Source organism: Meleagris gallopavo, chromosome 5 (assembly GCF_000146605.3).
Source record: "Meleagris gallopavo isolate NT-WF06-2002-E0010 breed Aviagen turkey brand Nicholas breeding stock chromosome 5, Turkey_5.1, whole genome shotgun sequence".
In the NCBI taxonomy this organism is placed as follows: domain Eukaryota; kingdom Metazoa; phylum Chordata; class Aves; order Galliformes; family Phasianidae; genus Meleagris; species Meleagris gallopavo.
The window spans coordinates 21,900,145-21,916,850 of record NC_015015.2 but is presented as its reverse complement, the minus strand read 5'-3'; the positions used below and the strand labels follow the sequence as shown (position 1 = coordinate 21,916,850).

General features: G+C 47.2%; 2 protein-coding genes across 2 annotated transcripts in view; both read left to right on the top strand.

Moving 5' to 3' along the window:
- The first annotated feature begins 3,843 nt into the window (after positions 1-3,843).
- Positions 3,844-13,412, top strand: CRY2 (cryptochrome circadian regulator 2). Its single transcript, XM_010711334.3, has 10 exons — positions 3,844-3,995; positions 4,369-4,553; positions 5,844-5,932; positions 6,948-7,088; positions 7,584-7,895; positions 8,980-9,131; positions 9,278-9,480; positions 9,938-10,027; positions 10,846-10,987; positions 11,453-13,412. Exons 1-9 carry the CDS (start codon positions 3,859-3,861, stop codon positions 10,983-10,985), a joined length of 1,449 nt encoding a protein of 482 aa, XP_010709636.1. The 5' UTR covers positions 3,844-3,858; the 3' UTR covers positions 10,986-10,987; positions 11,453-13,412.
- Positions 13,413-16,606: 3,194 nt separating this feature from the next.
- The window catches only part of LOC116216648 (cryptochrome-2-like), a 5,690-nt gene continuing 5,590 nt past the window's right edge, over positions 16,607-16,706 (top strand). The window contains exon 1 of the mRNA XM_031553438.1: positions 16,607-16,692. Coding sequence (XP_031409298.1) covers positions 16,607-16,692 — 86 coding nt within the window. The remainder of the gene's footprint in view (positions 16,693-16,706) is intronic.

Sequence of the window (16,706 nt, the reverse complement as noted above, 5' to 3'; positions counted from 1 at the left end):
TCTCCTTTAACAGTCAACTTTTGAATTACGTTGAACAGCAGAAGTCTTAGTTCATCTCTGTGTAGGATTCCCTTTCTGTCCTGGATCTCAACAAGAATCTGCCATCTGCAGGAACTTTTTCATCTATCCCAATTTGTCCTTGGTTTCTTTAAAATCATTTTAGTGAGGATCTTATTGGATGGATTCTGCCTGGATTTTCAGAAGACATTAACCAGATATCCCTTGCTCCTGTCCTTAATGTGGTTAATAGATTTAGGGACACAACTTCCCATAACCAAGGCCAGTTTAACCCTCCAGCATATTGTACATAGCCATTTGTTCACTGGCCCTATTAGTGTTTTCTACTAATTTGCCCAGTAGATCAGGCTTTCTGTTCAGTAGTCCCTCTGCCCTGAAGTGCTTTTTAAATCTGAGTCATACTCACTTTTTTTCCTGTGTGTGGACAGTTTTAAGGCAAGTGGTACTTACTTGCAGCAGTGTGGCTACTTCTTGACATGCTTCAGAACTCCTGCCTACATGTTGGCTGGTCCTGCCAACTTTACTGTTCAACAGTAGCTTTGTTGTGTGCAATTGCCTGCTGTTCTCCCAGGCTGAGACATCTTCTGATGCATTTCCTTAAAGGCTCGGGGTGAGAACCTCCCTAAATACTTCCATACTGACTAGAGCTGCAAAAAGTTAAATGCAGTTCCTCTGCTGTGGTGTTACAGTTTATCTTCAATGCCTTGGCTGCCTCTTGGCCCTATAGATATCCTGGCATGTCTGTGAAGGCGTTTTTTTTTCTATGTATGGGTTGTATTCGTTTATTTATTTTGAAGTTTTCCCAAACTTTCATTTGGATTGGGAGGTGTACAGGGGATTGCTTTTGTGTGTGGCTTTTATGTTTAATGTAGTATTTTTTTTCCCCTAGTCTTCAGTTTCCTAAAGGATTTTTGCTTCAGGTTTATGTGCAATTATTGACTTTTTTAAAATTTTTCTTTTAACTGAATTTATTGAATAGTTTATTGAATTGTTTTTTCCCAGGCATGTCATCTTCAAATAATCTGTGTTGTTTGTCGTCATTTTACCTCTCAGCTTCTTTTTGCTTATCGTGCTTTCTTTTTTAATTTCATTCTCAAAATGAAAGCCAGTGTTGTGTAATTGGTCCTGGGAGGATGCTAAATTGATGCATGCTGCTTAGAGCAGACATGGTAACTAACACTTTTAGCTATACCTTATACCTCAGCTATACCTTCTGCCTAAGACAACTCGTAAGTTGACTTTCCATCTTATGGATTCTTGATTAAGTATTCCTTGGAGCACTCATTGATAGCAGCTAAAAACCAGTTCTTTCCAGACCATGGGTTGTGACAACTGCCCTGTCTCTGCAGAGGTAGTCGAAGTCTCCAGTTACTCTGACATTTCCAGGTTCTTGGCATCTCTGGGATTTCTCAGTGGGTGGTACTGCAGTTCTGAGACTGTATTCCTCTTGGAAGTCTCTCTCAGGCAGGGCATATTGCCTTCCAGTCATGTTATCTAATCTTCTAACTCATGGAATATATTGTCCCTCTGCTTAGCCTACTCTTTTTCCTTGCATTGTTCATAACTGAGTGTGGTGTCCTTATCTTGCTTTAATCAGATTTCTGACAAAATTGTCAGGCCTGTGTTTGAACAACACTGACTGATTTTTCACTTCAGTGAATGGTTCCAGCCGTCATTCTCTTCTCCCCTGTAGTATGTTCTGAACATCACCACCAGAGTTCCTTTTTGACATCTACCAAGAGCCTGTTCTGTTAACATGTGAGTTTGACCACTTCTGCCCAGGCAGAAGGTCTCAGCGTGCTCCTCTCTGGTACCACCAGTGTAGCTCTTTGATTATCAGAGCCTCTTGCCCCTCCTCTTCCCCAGACAAAGTGAGGGCTGTGAAGAATCAGTATCAGTACTGGAAAAGAACCCTAAAAACCTGGAGACTCCCAGTCCAGATCAGCCGTGTTCAAACTGTAGGATTCAGACAGCATAGATAATCTCTTAGGTATCAGCTTAGCCTGCTCAAAGCTTTTCCTTGACCGTTATTCTGTCTGACAACTTCCAGCTGACGGGTTGCTTTGTCCCTTCTCTGGATTTGCCTTTTCTCTTCTCCTAGGGATGTAAATCCCCCTCAGCCTGCTTGTTGACAGTCAGTGTCGTGGTTTCTGTAATCTCAGGCAGGCCTGGATTGTGCTGGGAGGAGTGGTGTTGGCCAGAGAGGAGCACTGTGAACCTGTGGGTATGTAGCACACATCAGGAGTGGGTGTACCTCAAACACTACTGTCAGATGGAAGTAATTAAATTCCTTTCAATAGGAGTGCTGGCTAACTCAAAGGAACCAAGCTTACATACTGTAGTGGTTCTGCCATTGGTGATTACACTATACCAAATAAGTGCTTTGATTCCATCTTTGAAGTTTAATTCAAATTTCTGTATGACAGACGTTGGTGCCTGGGGGCAGATATTTTCTCCCTGCACTGACACTCAGCCTGTTATAATGTCACCACTCCATCTTTCACATTCTCATACATTTGCAGACGTTGAATTGTTCATCTGCTGTCCAGGGTCTGTTGTCTAGCACAGCAGTCAGTTATCTATCTTCTCTTTGAATCCAGAGAAATGCTGTTCATTTCATGTATGAGTAGCTCTACACAGGCTTAGATGGGTTCAATTGTGTAATCTGAAAGAGGTTATTGGTGAAATCCTGGAGATGGTCTTCTTGTTAATTTGTGACTTGGACTGCATAGGAGAAAGTCCTGTGAGATTATATGGCTTGGGTTATAAGGATGCTAGGAGGAGGGAATGGAATCTGCTTACAGGGCTTCCCATAAAAGCTGCGTGCAGTAGGCTGAACTGTGTGACCCACACGGTATGTATTGTATAATACCCAATATTGTACAAAACCTGGGATCTGGTACTTCTTTTCATGACGGTATTGTGCAAGATGCAGATTTTGTTGCATAATGGCACTGTCAGGTGCTGTAAAATGTGCAGTTTGTCCTAGTCCCTTCTCCTAATGATTTGTGCCCCAGATCCAGCAGCTGGCTGTTTGGGAAGCTGTGGCAGGGAACTATCGAGGTTGTCAGCCAGGGACATCAGCACCCACCTGCAAGTCACCGTGCTTTGCTCTAATAGCTGTCTGCTCACAGAACCTGTGCGTATCAGACTGAGCTGTGGCAGCTCTGTAGAAGAGGACTGGAAAAAAGGCAGTGCTAAAGCAGCAGCTTCCCAGTTCCCATCCCAAGCATCCCAGGGCAGTTATAGTGTGTCATGGTCACGTTTCTGCTCCCAGATGCTGGGCTTCTTTGGGAATCAGTAAACCTCCATAGAGCGCTCGCTTCACTGGAAGGGTGCTGTGGCCTGGGCGGCAGTGGGGAGCAGAGCCCGACATCCCGGTTCAACTCAGCTCAGCAAAGCAGAGCACACGTGAGGGCGGCTGAGGGCCGGGAAGGCCGGCATGTCGCTCCTCCTCGCCACACGTGCAGCTGCCAGGAAGGGCAGGGTAGGCACATGGCGGTGGCTGAAGCGCTGGGCTCCAAGCCCAGCCCCTTGCATAAGCTGTTGACTGTACGGGGTGGGGAAGGCAGCGCTGCTGGGCTCTGTGAGCTGTGGGGTTGGCTGCCTCTGCTTTATGTAATGCTGGCTTTCCTCTGCCGCCTGCCTTGCTGTTAACTCCTTCCTCTCTCTGGCCCAGGCCGATTCCCAAAGGCCTCCATGCAAGGCAAACTAAGTCTGCACGAACCTAGCAGACCTTGTGTGCTCAGCGAGCAGAGAGATGGGGAGCCATAGCTGCCTGTTTCATCTCACATATCCAGACAGAGGTGAAAAGCATGAGACAGATCTGCTCATGACTTCATGTTGTGGGCGAGCACGGTGCCTTCTCTAATCGCCAGGAATGAGAGGAATGACGCAAAGTGGGATTTGTCTCATCCGGAATGGGTGAAAGAGGGATCGCCGTCAGTCTGGGATTTGTTGTGGCAGACAGGGAGGAGGTAAGGTCAGAAATGGGCTAGGACATCGCGGGAAAACAGACACAGGTCTGGGATTTGTCGGCTTAGGGAGTATTCAGGCTGAGATTTCCTTTAGAAGTCTGGTGAAGAGCCCTGGGAACAGTAATGGTAAGCCTGATGCAGTGGAGCTGGGTTTGTTTTACCCATGGAGAATGATTACTGTGAGGTTTTTGTTCTGTGTTTTCATTTTAAATATCCCTTTGAGGGATGCATCAAGTGGAAGTTATATCTGTAAAGATTTCTGTATCCAAAGTAAAAGACTATCCTGAGCAGAGACAGCAGTTTGGCTGTCATTTCCTTGTCCTTCCTATGGCAGCCAGGCTGAATTATGTCACTTCGCTTATTTTGTTTCCAGAATAATAGAGCTGAATGGCAACAAGCCACCCCTCACCTACAAGCGCTTCCAGGCCATCATTAGCCGTATGGAGCTCCCAAAGAAGCCAGTGAGCAGCATAGTAAGCCAGCAGATGGAGACGTGTAAAGTGGACATCCAGGAGAACCACGACGACATGTATGGGGTCCCATCCTTGGAAGAGCTGGGTATGTATTGTGTGTGAAGTTGGGGTTAACTGCCAGTCAAAATGGACTCAACTGAAGCTGCTTCTGATGACTGGCACCTGCCCAGGACAGCTCCAATGTTGTCTTCAAGCCCCGCAGGCAGAGTAATGTTTTCAGCAGGTGCCGGGCTTTGTGAGAGGAGAGTGCTGCTGCTTTTGCATTTTGTTGATGCACAACATCCCCTTTAGCACTACTCTGAAATGTTCTGCGTCTGTCCTTACGTTTTCTGCTATTCTGAGCACATAACCACTGTATCAGTGTCTCATGTCCTTGCCAGCTGCTGTCCGACTGCTGTCTCCAACAGGTTGTATAACAGACCCAGAGAGGAAAACTAAGGGTGTACCGGGCACATGTCACTTCATTCACTTACTGTCAAGCACTGCCAACTTGAGAGCTTAGCAAGACAAAAGATGTTACCAAAACTTCTTTCGTGTATTATGCTATGGCTTTTGATCCTTGGAATGTTGGTGTTTGCCTCCTCTTAATGCTTATATTTTTCCCAGAGGAGGAGGATGAATAGAAAACTGAGGAATGTAAGGCTTACATCAAGGAAATGAATCTAAATGCAAGGGAAGGAAGGGTTCTTGAAGAATACTGTCTGCATATGTGTGTCTCTGGAGGCTCTGTGCTGGCTTCCAAGGAGTATCACCTTGTACCTTAAAACACAATTTCAGCAGCAATGGAAAAGGGGCTTCACATACAAAACTAAAGCCTAAAGGCTGCAGTCTTGGATAGATCCACTTTCTTTGTCTGGCCTAATGCAAGACCTTCAGCAACCTTACACTGCTTTGCTTGCTGCCATGGGAGGCTTCTCGCTCAGCCCAGAGCACTGCAGGGAAACTGCATTACTGCTTCTTTTGTGTTGGCTCTTCAGCACTAAAGCAGCAGATTTCAGCAGAACAGGAGCCTTGCCAGGAGCAAGACACTTTAGTGAGCTGCTGGTAGCAGAGGCAAAGTATATCGTAAGGTGAATCTGTGGAGCAGGTGTTTCTTTGAAGCTGCTCTGGCCCTTAGAGCACAGCCCTAGGAGTAATTGGTGTGTGACCAATGGGGAAAGTCCCCAGAGGACTGCCTGAAGCATTGCAGGAAGAGGTTCTTGCAATGTAACGTTGTGAACAGGCTCTTATTCTGCTCCAAGTAATTTGCTTGCTGTAGAAGGACTGGAGCAGCAAGTAAGCCATATTAAGCTACTGCAGTATTTAGTGTATCTTGACACTGCTCACACTTATTCCCATCTGTACTGTTCATATCACACAAAGCTCTTTCCCTCAGGCTTCCCTACTGATGGTCTTGCCCCTGCAGTTTGGCAAGGAGGGGAGACGGAAGCCCTGGCACGGCTGGATAAACACTTGGAAAGAAAGGTAATTCCCCCTCCTGTTTAAGCGATCACTCCTGCAGCCTTGGGCTCCAAGCAAAAAAAACTTGAACATTAGCCATTGCTTTCTTTTCCTGCTTATCTTAGCAATGGCCCTTACATTGGTCTATGTGGGACCATTTGATATTGTTGATATTATTGATATTATTCTGTCATCTTGGGTTGCGTAGAGAACAAGGAACTCCTGGGCTTCTTCAGACCCAAAGTAGTAAAACTCTATTAACTATACTACTGTTAGAAGCACATAAGATTCTATTCTTGTTTTTGATCCCTCCATTTCATTTAGAAGAATGCAAACTTGGAAACTCTTATCCAAGTTGCTCAGTCCCTGCTGTACGCTACACGCCAGCCCCTTTTGTCTTTATCTGAGGTATTTGCTCATAGATGATTACATCCCCTGCATTTTACAAAGTGGTATACCTTTAGCTCTCTGCTGAAATATCTCAATTTCTTCTGTCAAACTAGTGTTCTTCACTATACTGTGCATGAAGCAAACAGTTTTGAAGTCATGAAATTAGATTTAGGTGGAGAAATGTGACTCACTTTTAAACACTTTTTGTTTTTTTAATTCTGGTGACAGCTGTAGAGCTCAAAGTGTAAATTCTTGCCAAAGAGGGATTAAACTGTCAGCATTTGAACAGGTCTGAATTTCCCCAGATATTCTAGTTTAGTGTGCAAAATGAGATAGGCATACTTGGATGTAAACAATTGCATTAAGATGTGTTCCCAGGAAATCTCAGGGTTATTAGCTCCTGTATGCAAAGCAAGTTTAGTCATTTTCCTGACTAAAATGACTAGTTTAAAGCAAAGATTTTAGGTTTTTTGAATAGGGTGTGGGCATTGGAGTTGCCCACTTGAGACCTCTCCCAGCAGTAGCTGGAAGTGAATAGAAGAGACTGTGCTGCCAGGCCTGAGTGACCCTGCCACCCATACAGTGGCCTGCCCTAAGCAATCTGACAGATTTGGATTTGTTTTGGCTAATTTCTCCTGAATATGTTTAGGCATGGGTTGCAAATTACGAAAGACCAAGGATGAACGCCAATTCATTGCTGGCCAGCCCTACAGGACTCAGTCCCTACCTGCGTTTTGGCTGTTTGTCCTGCCGCTTATTTTACTATCGTCTCTGGGAGCTGTATAAGAAGGTAAGACAAGAAGTTCATGGGGAGGGCAGGCTGGTTCGGAGCATAGCTTGATGCCAGTTGCCATACACTGTGCGAGAACAGCTGCAAAAAGTGCTATTGCCTCACTTGTTTGTCTATTGGATAAAGCCTGTTGCTGGTATAAAAGAGATTTTTGGGTAAGGAAAAGGGATTTTTCTGTACCTAGTTGAGCAGGCCTCGAATTTATGGTACTCTGTTCTTCAGCCTGGACTCCTGTGTTGTGAGCCATGTGCATATAAGCTTTTTACTGTTAGTTTTGGGTGGTTGAAGTCACTTGTCAGTGCAGTGAGTGGGCTTAAAGCATGTTCTGACTTCATCACTTGGGGTTTCTGGAGAAGGATGATTCAGAATTGAGCATTATGGCAGTTGTCAGTAACGGTCTTGGGAAGAGGGTATGAAGGCATGGGTGACTTGCAGCTCAGCTGAGTGAAGCCAGTCCTCCTCTGCTCGTGAATACCGTTGCTTCCTCCTCTATAGGTGAAGCGGAACAGCACTCCTCCCCTTTCCCTGTATGGACAGCTTCTCTGGCGGGAGTTTTTCTACACAGCAGCCACAAACAACCCGAAGTTCGATCGCATGGAGGGGAACCCCATCTGCATCCAGATTCCCTGGGACAAGAACCCTGAAGCCTTGGCGAAATGGGCAGAGGGCAAGACAGGTTTTCCTTGGATCGATGCAATCATGACCCAACTGAGACAGGAAGGGTGGATCCACCATTTGGCCAGGCACGCCGTGGCCTGTTTCCTGACCAGGGGAGACCTCTGGATCAGCTGGGAGTCAGGAGTCAGGGTGAGTCTGACATTTCCAGAGGCTTGCAGGAGGCCATAAGGAAAACAGTCTCCCTGGCACTTGCTGCAAGGATGGGCACACAGGTATGGCTTTTGCTTGGCATGTAGAAGTTGCGTGGAAGAGAGGATTTGCTAGCAGGCTCCTGGCCTGCCAGAAGTCTGCTTTCTACTATAAGGGCTCAGAAAGTATTGAGTCTCCAGTTGCCGTAACAAAATGTTAGTGGAACTCACTGGTTAATATGGACTGGGGGGGGTTGGGTGGGCTGTTCTTTTTTTTTTTTTTAAATATAAAAGTTCACTCAGTCCATCTGTTTCATTTAAAAGTTCAATGTCTCTTTATAACTGGACCTTTCTCCTTATTGCTTATTGTGTAATCCATCTCCGTGCCGGTCAGGGAACGCTCCATGACTGTGAAATCAGAGTCTAGATTCTCACAAGAAAAGAGGTAAAGACCATCCTTTGGGGACATCTGAAGGGACAAGCAGCTTGAACCTAGTGGGTGTACATACTACCCCATGAAAAAAGTGGAGGTAGACGCATCTTGTCAGAAGGCTGTCAAAGCAGAGCAAAGCTGAAAGAGCAAAGCTGTCAGGGTCAGACGTTAAAAGTGCTTCATCTGTGCATGAATGTGAGTGAGTTACTGCTGAAATCTATCTGTCTCTTGGAGTGGAAGCGAGCTCTGGGACCTTCAGGAGGGTTCATTCTTCTTGCTTTTGTGCTTGCTCTTCTGTGCAGCATCTGCCTGCTTCCCACAGCTGGTGCTTTGCATTTATTACACCTCTCCAGTTAGGATCAATACCCCAGGCTTGCTGTAACACCAGGTAGTGACTTAGTCTGTAGCTTCACTAGGGATTAGCCACCGTTTTATCAGTGTGAGCAGGCAGTGCCTCCCTACGTGAAGGTGTCAGGAAGCGAGATGTATTGACCAGCCACCTGGCTTCAGCCAGCAGTTCGCCTCTTTGCCGCTGCTCTGTTTCTGGAAGCTGTTCGGTGCCTACCATTGGAAACGATATCTTCGTTTCTCCTGGCACGAAGTCCTAACTGGGGAAGCTCTCACTCACTGTCTGTTCCTCCAATTGCTGCAGGTGTTTGATGAATTGTTGCTGGATGCAGATTTCAGTGTAAACGCAGGCAGCTGGATGTGGCTTTCGTGCAGCGCATTCTTCCAGCAGTTCTTCCACTGTTACTGCCCCGTGGGCTTTGGACGTCGCACAGACCCCAGTGGTGACTATGTGAAGTAAGTAATGTGACTTGAGCATCTTTCTTGCTTGATCTGTGAGCTTAAGTCAGCCAGTAGCTGACAGGTATCTGGGGTTTTCTGTGCATCCTGAATGGTGCATTGCTGTGCTTTAAGTGGCGTGTGCACCTTTTTACTTATTGCAGGAGGTATCTGCCCAAGCTAAAGGGCTTCCCCTCGAGATATATCTACGAACCGTGGAACGCACCAGAATCTGTACAGAAGGCAGCCAAGTGCATCATTGGAGTGGACTACCCCAAACCCATGGTGAACCATGCGGAGACCAGCCGGCTGAACATTGAACGCATGAAGCAGATCTACCAGCAGCTATCACGCTACAGGGGGCTCTGTAAGTACCAACAGTTGCAAAACATTGTGCCTCTAATATGACATAAAATGCTTGGAATTAGGGTCATTGTTTAAAGTACATAGTAATAGTCTCTTGCTTGTCCTTGCAAGAAGCAGCAGTCCCTACCAAAGCTGCTTAGTTTCCAGAGAGAGCTAATTGAGCTCTTGAACAAGAGTTGGGTTTTGTTTGAGAGCTGGTGATTGGTTCAGCACTGTCCATGTGGTACCCACAGTATATTCTTCACTTTGGGGAAAAAAAGTATGCAGAGCATCCTACATAAATACGCTGTTAAGTCACTGTGTCTGCCTGTAGCCGAGGAAGTTCAACTCAGAACCCATCCTCACTTGGCAATTCAGATGTGCTGGTGATCACTAAGATGTTTCTATGTGAAAGGTGAAAGTCTTCTCCCAGCCCAAGTATTTCTTGTTTCTATTATGATCTTCTTGCCTTCCTCTAGGTTTATTGGCATCAGTCCCTTCATGTGTGGAAGACCTCAGTGGGCCAGTTACAGACTCAGCTCCAGGGCAGGGCAGCAGCTCCAGTACAGGTGAGGTGGGAGTATTTGTGTATTTTGGACATAACTTTGTGTCTGCTTAAAGGCTGTGTGCAGAAGAGATTCCTTTTGTGATAAAAGGAAGAAGTAGCTAGGAAAACATAGATCACATTGACATTCCTTTAGGCTTTCTTCAGAAGTCTCCAGTGAGCCCTTCCTTCCTGAAAGGGCTGAAGAATGTTGAATCTCTTATTGTCTATATGGGTCCATACGCAGCCACAGTAATGCACATCACTGTAGAGCTAACTGGGTGTAATGAAGCTTTCCTTTGTCAGAGGACACTTTTGTTTGTTCTGGGGGACTTAATTGCTGTTTTTAAGAAAGAATTTTGGAAGTTTTAAAGAATACTAACAATATCCCTGTAAGTGTACATTGCATATCTCTTTTCTCTCAGCGCTCTGGCATACTAGGTTATGGTGCATATGTGAGAAGATCTAACGCCAGAGGAAATTCTGGCTTCAGTACTTCCTTTCACTACATAAAGAGGGCTTGTAGAAAAGATGGAGAGCAACTTTTTATGCAGGCAGATAGCAATAGGACAAGGGGGAATGGTTTTTAAACTAAAAGAGGGGAGATGTCTATTAGATGTTAAGGGGAAATTATTTATTCAGAAGGTGCTGAAACACTGGAGAAGCTGTGGGTGCCCCATCCCTTGATGCACTGAAGGCCAGGTTGGATGGGGTCCTGGACAGCCTGATCTGGTGGGTGGCAGCCCTGCCCACGAAAGAGGGTTGGGACTGGATGGTCTTTAAAGGTTCCTTCCAACCTAAGCCCTTCTATGAAATGTTGCAGTGACTGTTCTTTCTCTACAGCAATCAGACTGCCGCAGTCTGACCAGGCGTCTCCAAAACGCAAACTTGAGGGAGCAGAAGAGCTGTGCACTGAAGAACTCTACAAGCGAGCCAAAGTGACAGGTCTCCCCTCTCCAGAGATCCCTGGCAAGAGTTCGTGATTGTGAGTAGACCCTGGTGTGATCTGCCCTAAAACGTATTGTTCCAACAGCTAGCAAGGCTCAGTTTTATTTGCTACCTCTATTTTAATGAGCAAAATGGACTTGCCTGGTGAGAGAGGTGGTTCCTGACTCTAACTGCATAGCCCTGTAATTTGGCAGTGGTCTGCCTTCTAGTTGTTTTGCTTTTGCTCGACAAGCTGTTAACTCAGTAGTCCAGCAGAGAGCAGTACCCTATTTCCAGAACAAGCACAGAGCACAGGTATGTTTGGATTTGAGCTAGTGAGGTTTTTTCCCCTTCCAGAAGGGTTGCAGGCAGGTTTCCTCGTGTCGTGATGGCACAGGCTGGAGGAGGGGAAGCTCTTCTGCCTGAAATGCTCTATATCCCAGGAGAGAAAGATCTGATCATATCAGCTTTTTCAGTATGAGGGGTACTCAAAGTAAACACTCTCTTCTACTTTCTTCTGCAGCCATCCACAAGCAGCTTGCAAGTGAAGAGTGAGGGTGCTGAAGAGGTGACCAGAGGAGCAGGGACCGCTGCCTGCACAGGACTGGAACTCGTGATCTGCAACAGAAAATCGGGGGCCTCATAAAATATGTAATTCCAATAGCTGCCACAAGGGGGCACCGTGTAACGTGTACGTGGGAATGTCGGGCTTTCTGATCTCCAAAGAGCCAAATATGTCTCTTCTCAGCCATGCCCTAAATCTGCCCACATCTAGGAGGGCTGGAGCTTTCTTTCTGCTTGTTCACTCTCAAGTGTTTCTGTCTTTTCTGACAATGGATCAATGCATGTGACTTGCTGCATTGATAGAGAGAGCAGCATCTGCACGTGGCAGCAATAGTGAATATCCTTTCTCATCGCTAGTACTAGGCAACAAGGTATGCTAACTTCAATTCTAATTGTAGTTGGAATTGAGAAGGAAGCTGCTGGAATATCCAAGGTACCCGTCCTAAAGAAAACAGGGAACTCCCTGTATTTGTTTTGTTAGGCTAGACTGGTTGGGATAAAAATGCTTCCTGAATAAATCCAGTGATGCACATGTCAGGTGAAAAAGAAATGAAGAATAATGTAGTATAGGACAAAGAGACACAAACTCTCCATACATTTGAACGGCACTTAAAACTTTCCCTGCAGAAGAGTCTCGCTGCTGCCAGGTAAGCCATAAGCTTCAGAGCAGCTTGCCATGGAGGGTAAGCACTGGAAGAAGGAGAAATTCTTTGGAGAATGAGACCGTGCTTTGATGTGATTAAAGCTCAAAAGCTTTCTGATCCACATCGTTTGGGAGCTGTACCTGGTGGGGAGAACAGCCTGGGGCTCAACGCTTTACCACATTTCCTTCCCTGAGTGAGAGCTCTCTCAAATGGAGCAATCAGTATGTAGTGAGTAGCCTGTGGAGTGCCTCATACTGATAGAAGATGGTAGCTCCTTGAAGTGAGTCTTCCTTGGGCTCAAGTCTGTTGTCAGTTCTACGTGGATGTTTGTTCTTTTTTGTATTGACATCTATGTTTTTTGAGTTTCTACACAATATTGTCCCTGTATCTCGTACTCTGCGCGCTGCTCCTAGTTCCCATTCACATTTATGCTGGTGCAGTATAGTCTAGCAGGACAACCATGTAGCTTCCCTGCCTCTTGATCATGCACTTCTTGGCCTGGTCCTGCTACAAGATGTCATTTCAGAGCAATGGTGGCAGAGTGCCTCTGCTTGCCTGCACACCTGAGAGGAAAATGGACGGTGATAGTGCAGAAGAGCCTCTGTTCTGGTGGTTTTCAAGAGAGATCACATCAAGTAGCAAATCCCATGCAGTGGGCTGCTTTGAGCATGTTCTCATTTGCTGTCCAAAACCTTTCATCCCCCACCCTGTCATAAATATTGTGGGGCTATATGTGAGCTTATGCACCTGGCAGCTTGGGGAGCTTAGTCATTGTGACCCACCCTGACTGAGATAATCAGAGTCCGTTTTGGAGCCCATAGCAATGGAGTGCAAGCAGAAATTGTATCTGGGGGACCTGAAGTGGTGGAGGAAGCGGAGTGGTGGAATAGCTGAGTAACCTTTCCTTATAAGTAATCTCCCTGAGACGTTGACCTGTTGGGCAGACTGTCCAAGTAAATGAGTCACTTTTACAGCCCTTTCTTCTAAGCTGCTGATCAGAGTCTCCCTAGTGGATAGCCCAGTAATCAGCAGGTTTTGTCTCCTTCACTCTGACCCAGACCTTGCTCCCACTGTGGGCAGGAAGGTATAAAGGAAAGGTGACCCTCCCTGCCCCGTCTTCTGCTGCAGAGGGAAGAAAGGGGAAAAACATGCACTTTGTATACTTAAACTACAGAAATAGCTAATTCTGTCGTTTGGAGAGTTGCGTGCTTAGGCAATGGTCTGTAAATATGACTTTTTTATATATATGTGTATATATAAATGTCTTTAACCTTCTTTATGCTGTCATCTAAATTATTTAATTTGTTAAGTGGCTTTTTTTTTTTTTGCTGGGGACAAAGAGCCATGGGTAGGGAGTGCAAAATCTCCCAAGTGATTTCTTGGAAGGCTTTGTGGGTGAGATGGAAATCATGTTTGCAAGGTTTCTGTCAGCATTGATGATGTGGATGGTGGCAACTGGAAAAGCAGCAGTCCTGAGAACGGAACTGAGAGCAGCACAGAGATGCACAATGCCCGAGGTACTGGAAAAGTCATCAAGAATCCTGTGAAGTAGTTGGGGAGTCATCTGCTCCGTCATTCTTTTTTTTTGTAACCATCAAAATGATAAAGATGTGTAAAACTCAGTTTCCTGTAGTGTTTAGGTTTGGGCATATTCAGTTAAATTACCAGATGGTAGATTCAACACAGCTGCAGCTTCCTTACATAGATGTGTTTGTGGGTGCTGAGCTGCTGAGCTTGATCAAGTTAAAAAAAATAAATTGCTCACTAATTCACAGATAAAGGAAAAACATCGGTAGCTATTAATGAAGATACCATCTTTGTTTCTGGAAAGAGCAAAGGGTTGCTGGAAGCTGTGATGACAAAGGAAGCATCATGAAATGCGTGCCAGGAAGGAGACTTCCATTTCTTGGGATAATGTCTCAGGGCTAGCTGGCTACATGGTCTGACTCAGTACAGGCATCCCAAACGGGATTCTTTTCTGTCATTGAAAAATTACTTTGGGGTACAATATTTTCTTAGTAACCAGCAAAACTTAGCAATTTGTTGGGAAAGCTGACAAGAAAAAGACAGATTTTGGAGATAGACTGTTTGTAAAGAGGTGCTGGAGACAAGAGGCCACATGCGGTCTGCCCTGATCCCTGACACAGATGGGTGCAGGTCTGCTGGGAGCCAGCAGGTCCCAGCAGCAGCAGCCAGAGGAGGAGTGCTGGGTGCTGGCAAGGAAGCAAGGCACACAGGGCAGCAGCAGCAGGTCACTAATAACCTTCCTCTTCCAGACCCTACCTACCATGATTGGTGTCTCCATGCCTGCCACTGGTGACCTGAGAGAGGTGTGGTCAAGGTGCTTACTATTGCTCAGCTTTTCTCTGTCCCCAGCAAGGGACTCATGGGCTTGGGAAGTACACTGCAATGCTTCAAGTGGCCAGAGTAACAAGCTCTGAAATGACAGCCTGTGCCTTAGAAGATAAGAGCAAACTTGGTGCAGCTGTCTCTGTGCAGAATGTGATAATGTAAATTAAACCTGAGGAGGTCAGTTTTGAGGTATTTGCTGCCACAATATCTGTTCTCCTGACAAAGGAATCTCAGTGACGTGATTGAAGATGGAAAGTGGTGAGCCGAGGATTTCTTCATGCCCTGAAGGTTGGGGAAATTCCCTTCTCCTGTGTCTCTTCTGTCTTCACAAAGGAGGAGCTAGAGTGGCTTCAGGAGCAGCTGGCTGAAAGGTTTGGATGCAGAAATTGTGCCTGGGTGTGAAGGGCTGGGAGCTGGAGCTGTGGCTAATGGGGCAGGGAGGAAACTGGAGCACAACTGTACCTAGGGGCAGAGGGAGCAGCTTGGGTTAGAGCAGCTGGTTCCATTGGGGCGAGGAGCAGAAAAACCCTTCCTCAGGCTTAATTTAAGGCTGAATTACTCTGAATTGAACCCAATGGTCAGACAGACAATTTGAAAGGGTGAGACAATGGATGTCTTGTGAGCAGAAACACTGGCTGCAGCAGATGTGTGTCTCTGATTTGCAGGATATATACATGCATACACGTTGCTGGGGAGCACAGAAGCTTTTATGCGGTGCCTGGGGAAATTCAAGATGTAACTCAATCAACTGTTTCTACCAAGCCCCTTAATAACAGCCCTCTGACAGCTGCAATGGCTGTGACACAAAATGAGCTGACCACTCTTCTCACGTTGGACAGGTTGTTGTGACTGTTGTCCAGGCATTACGTGTAATCCTTTGCTGCAATGTGAGAAGTTTTGCATTTCCCTGACAGCAGGAGAATGGTGATGTGTAGTACAGCCCTGATCCTTGACACAGATGGGTGCAGGTCTGCTGGGAGCCAGCAGGTCCCAGCAACAGCAGCCAGGGAAGCAGTGCTGGGTGCTGGCAGGTCACTAATAACCTTCCTCTTCCAGACCTTACCTATCGTGATTAGGGTCTCTATGCCACCACGGACTCAGCTGGAGAGAAGCTTCCATAGGTTTTGCATAGCAACCCAGGTCCTGCAGTGTGTTAGCAGGTGGATGCAGAGAGCAGTGGTACGGGCAAAAGGCTGAAGTAGATCTCCTAGCTAGGGATACCCGGCCCCCCGGGGTACCACGGTCACCTAGTGGGTGGGTGCTGGTGTCCACACTGGCTGAGAGTGACGTCAATACTGAGTCTGTCTGGCAGGAGGCTGAAGCTCCCATCTGAGAGCAGGACTGTGTGCCTGGAGGGCTCTGCTTGCTCTTCTCTGGCAGAGCAGCTGATGGCCCGGGTTTTGGCCAAGCAGCAATACCATCGCTTCAAAGGCAGTCAGCTCTGCAGTTTGAGACACACGGATAGACCCGCTGTCTCTAAGGCAGTGTCACCCACACCAACTGGTGTTGTGCACTGCTGTATGTGCCGCTACCCGCAAGGTCTCCTGAGATAGCCCACAGTGTGTGGTGAGAGGCCAGGCGGAGAGAACTGCTGGGAGAAAGCAGAAGAGGATAACGTTCACCCATGTAAGATGCTCTCTGGGCCACAGCTGGATGCATCTGCTTGGTCCAGCGAGGTGCAGGCCCGTGAGGGGTGTGAGAGTGCAGCAAGACCTGATCCGTGGGCTCCAGGCATTTCCCTGCTGCAGGTTGACGCCAAGGGTGGCTGGCACAGGAGGGAAGTCCTAGGAAGGCAGGGGTGACGGGGTGCTCTGTCCCTTGGGAGTGGCCCCGTGTGTCCCTCAACCTGGGCAGAAGCCCCCAGCACCCCAAGCCATGGGGGCTCTGGGGCACTGCCTCCAGCTGTGGGTATGGCTGGGTGCGTGTGTCGGGGGTGTCTAGCTGTGGTACACCTGCCCTGCAGCTTGGGGGACCGCGGGAGGAGCCCCCCCTGCAGCAGGTACGTCCCTCCTCAGCGGCCCCGCCAGCATCCCCTCCCTCCGTCCTCCATCCTCCCTCCCTGCTCCTTCCCCGCCGCCCGCCCTCCCTCCCTCCGCCTGCATGGAGAGAGCCACGGAATGGCGGAGCGAGAGAAAGGAGCCGCATCCCCGCCCGCCTCCTCCCCCTTCCTGGGGCTGCACCTCGCCTCGCCCCCCAATTTCAGGTACCGGTCGCTTC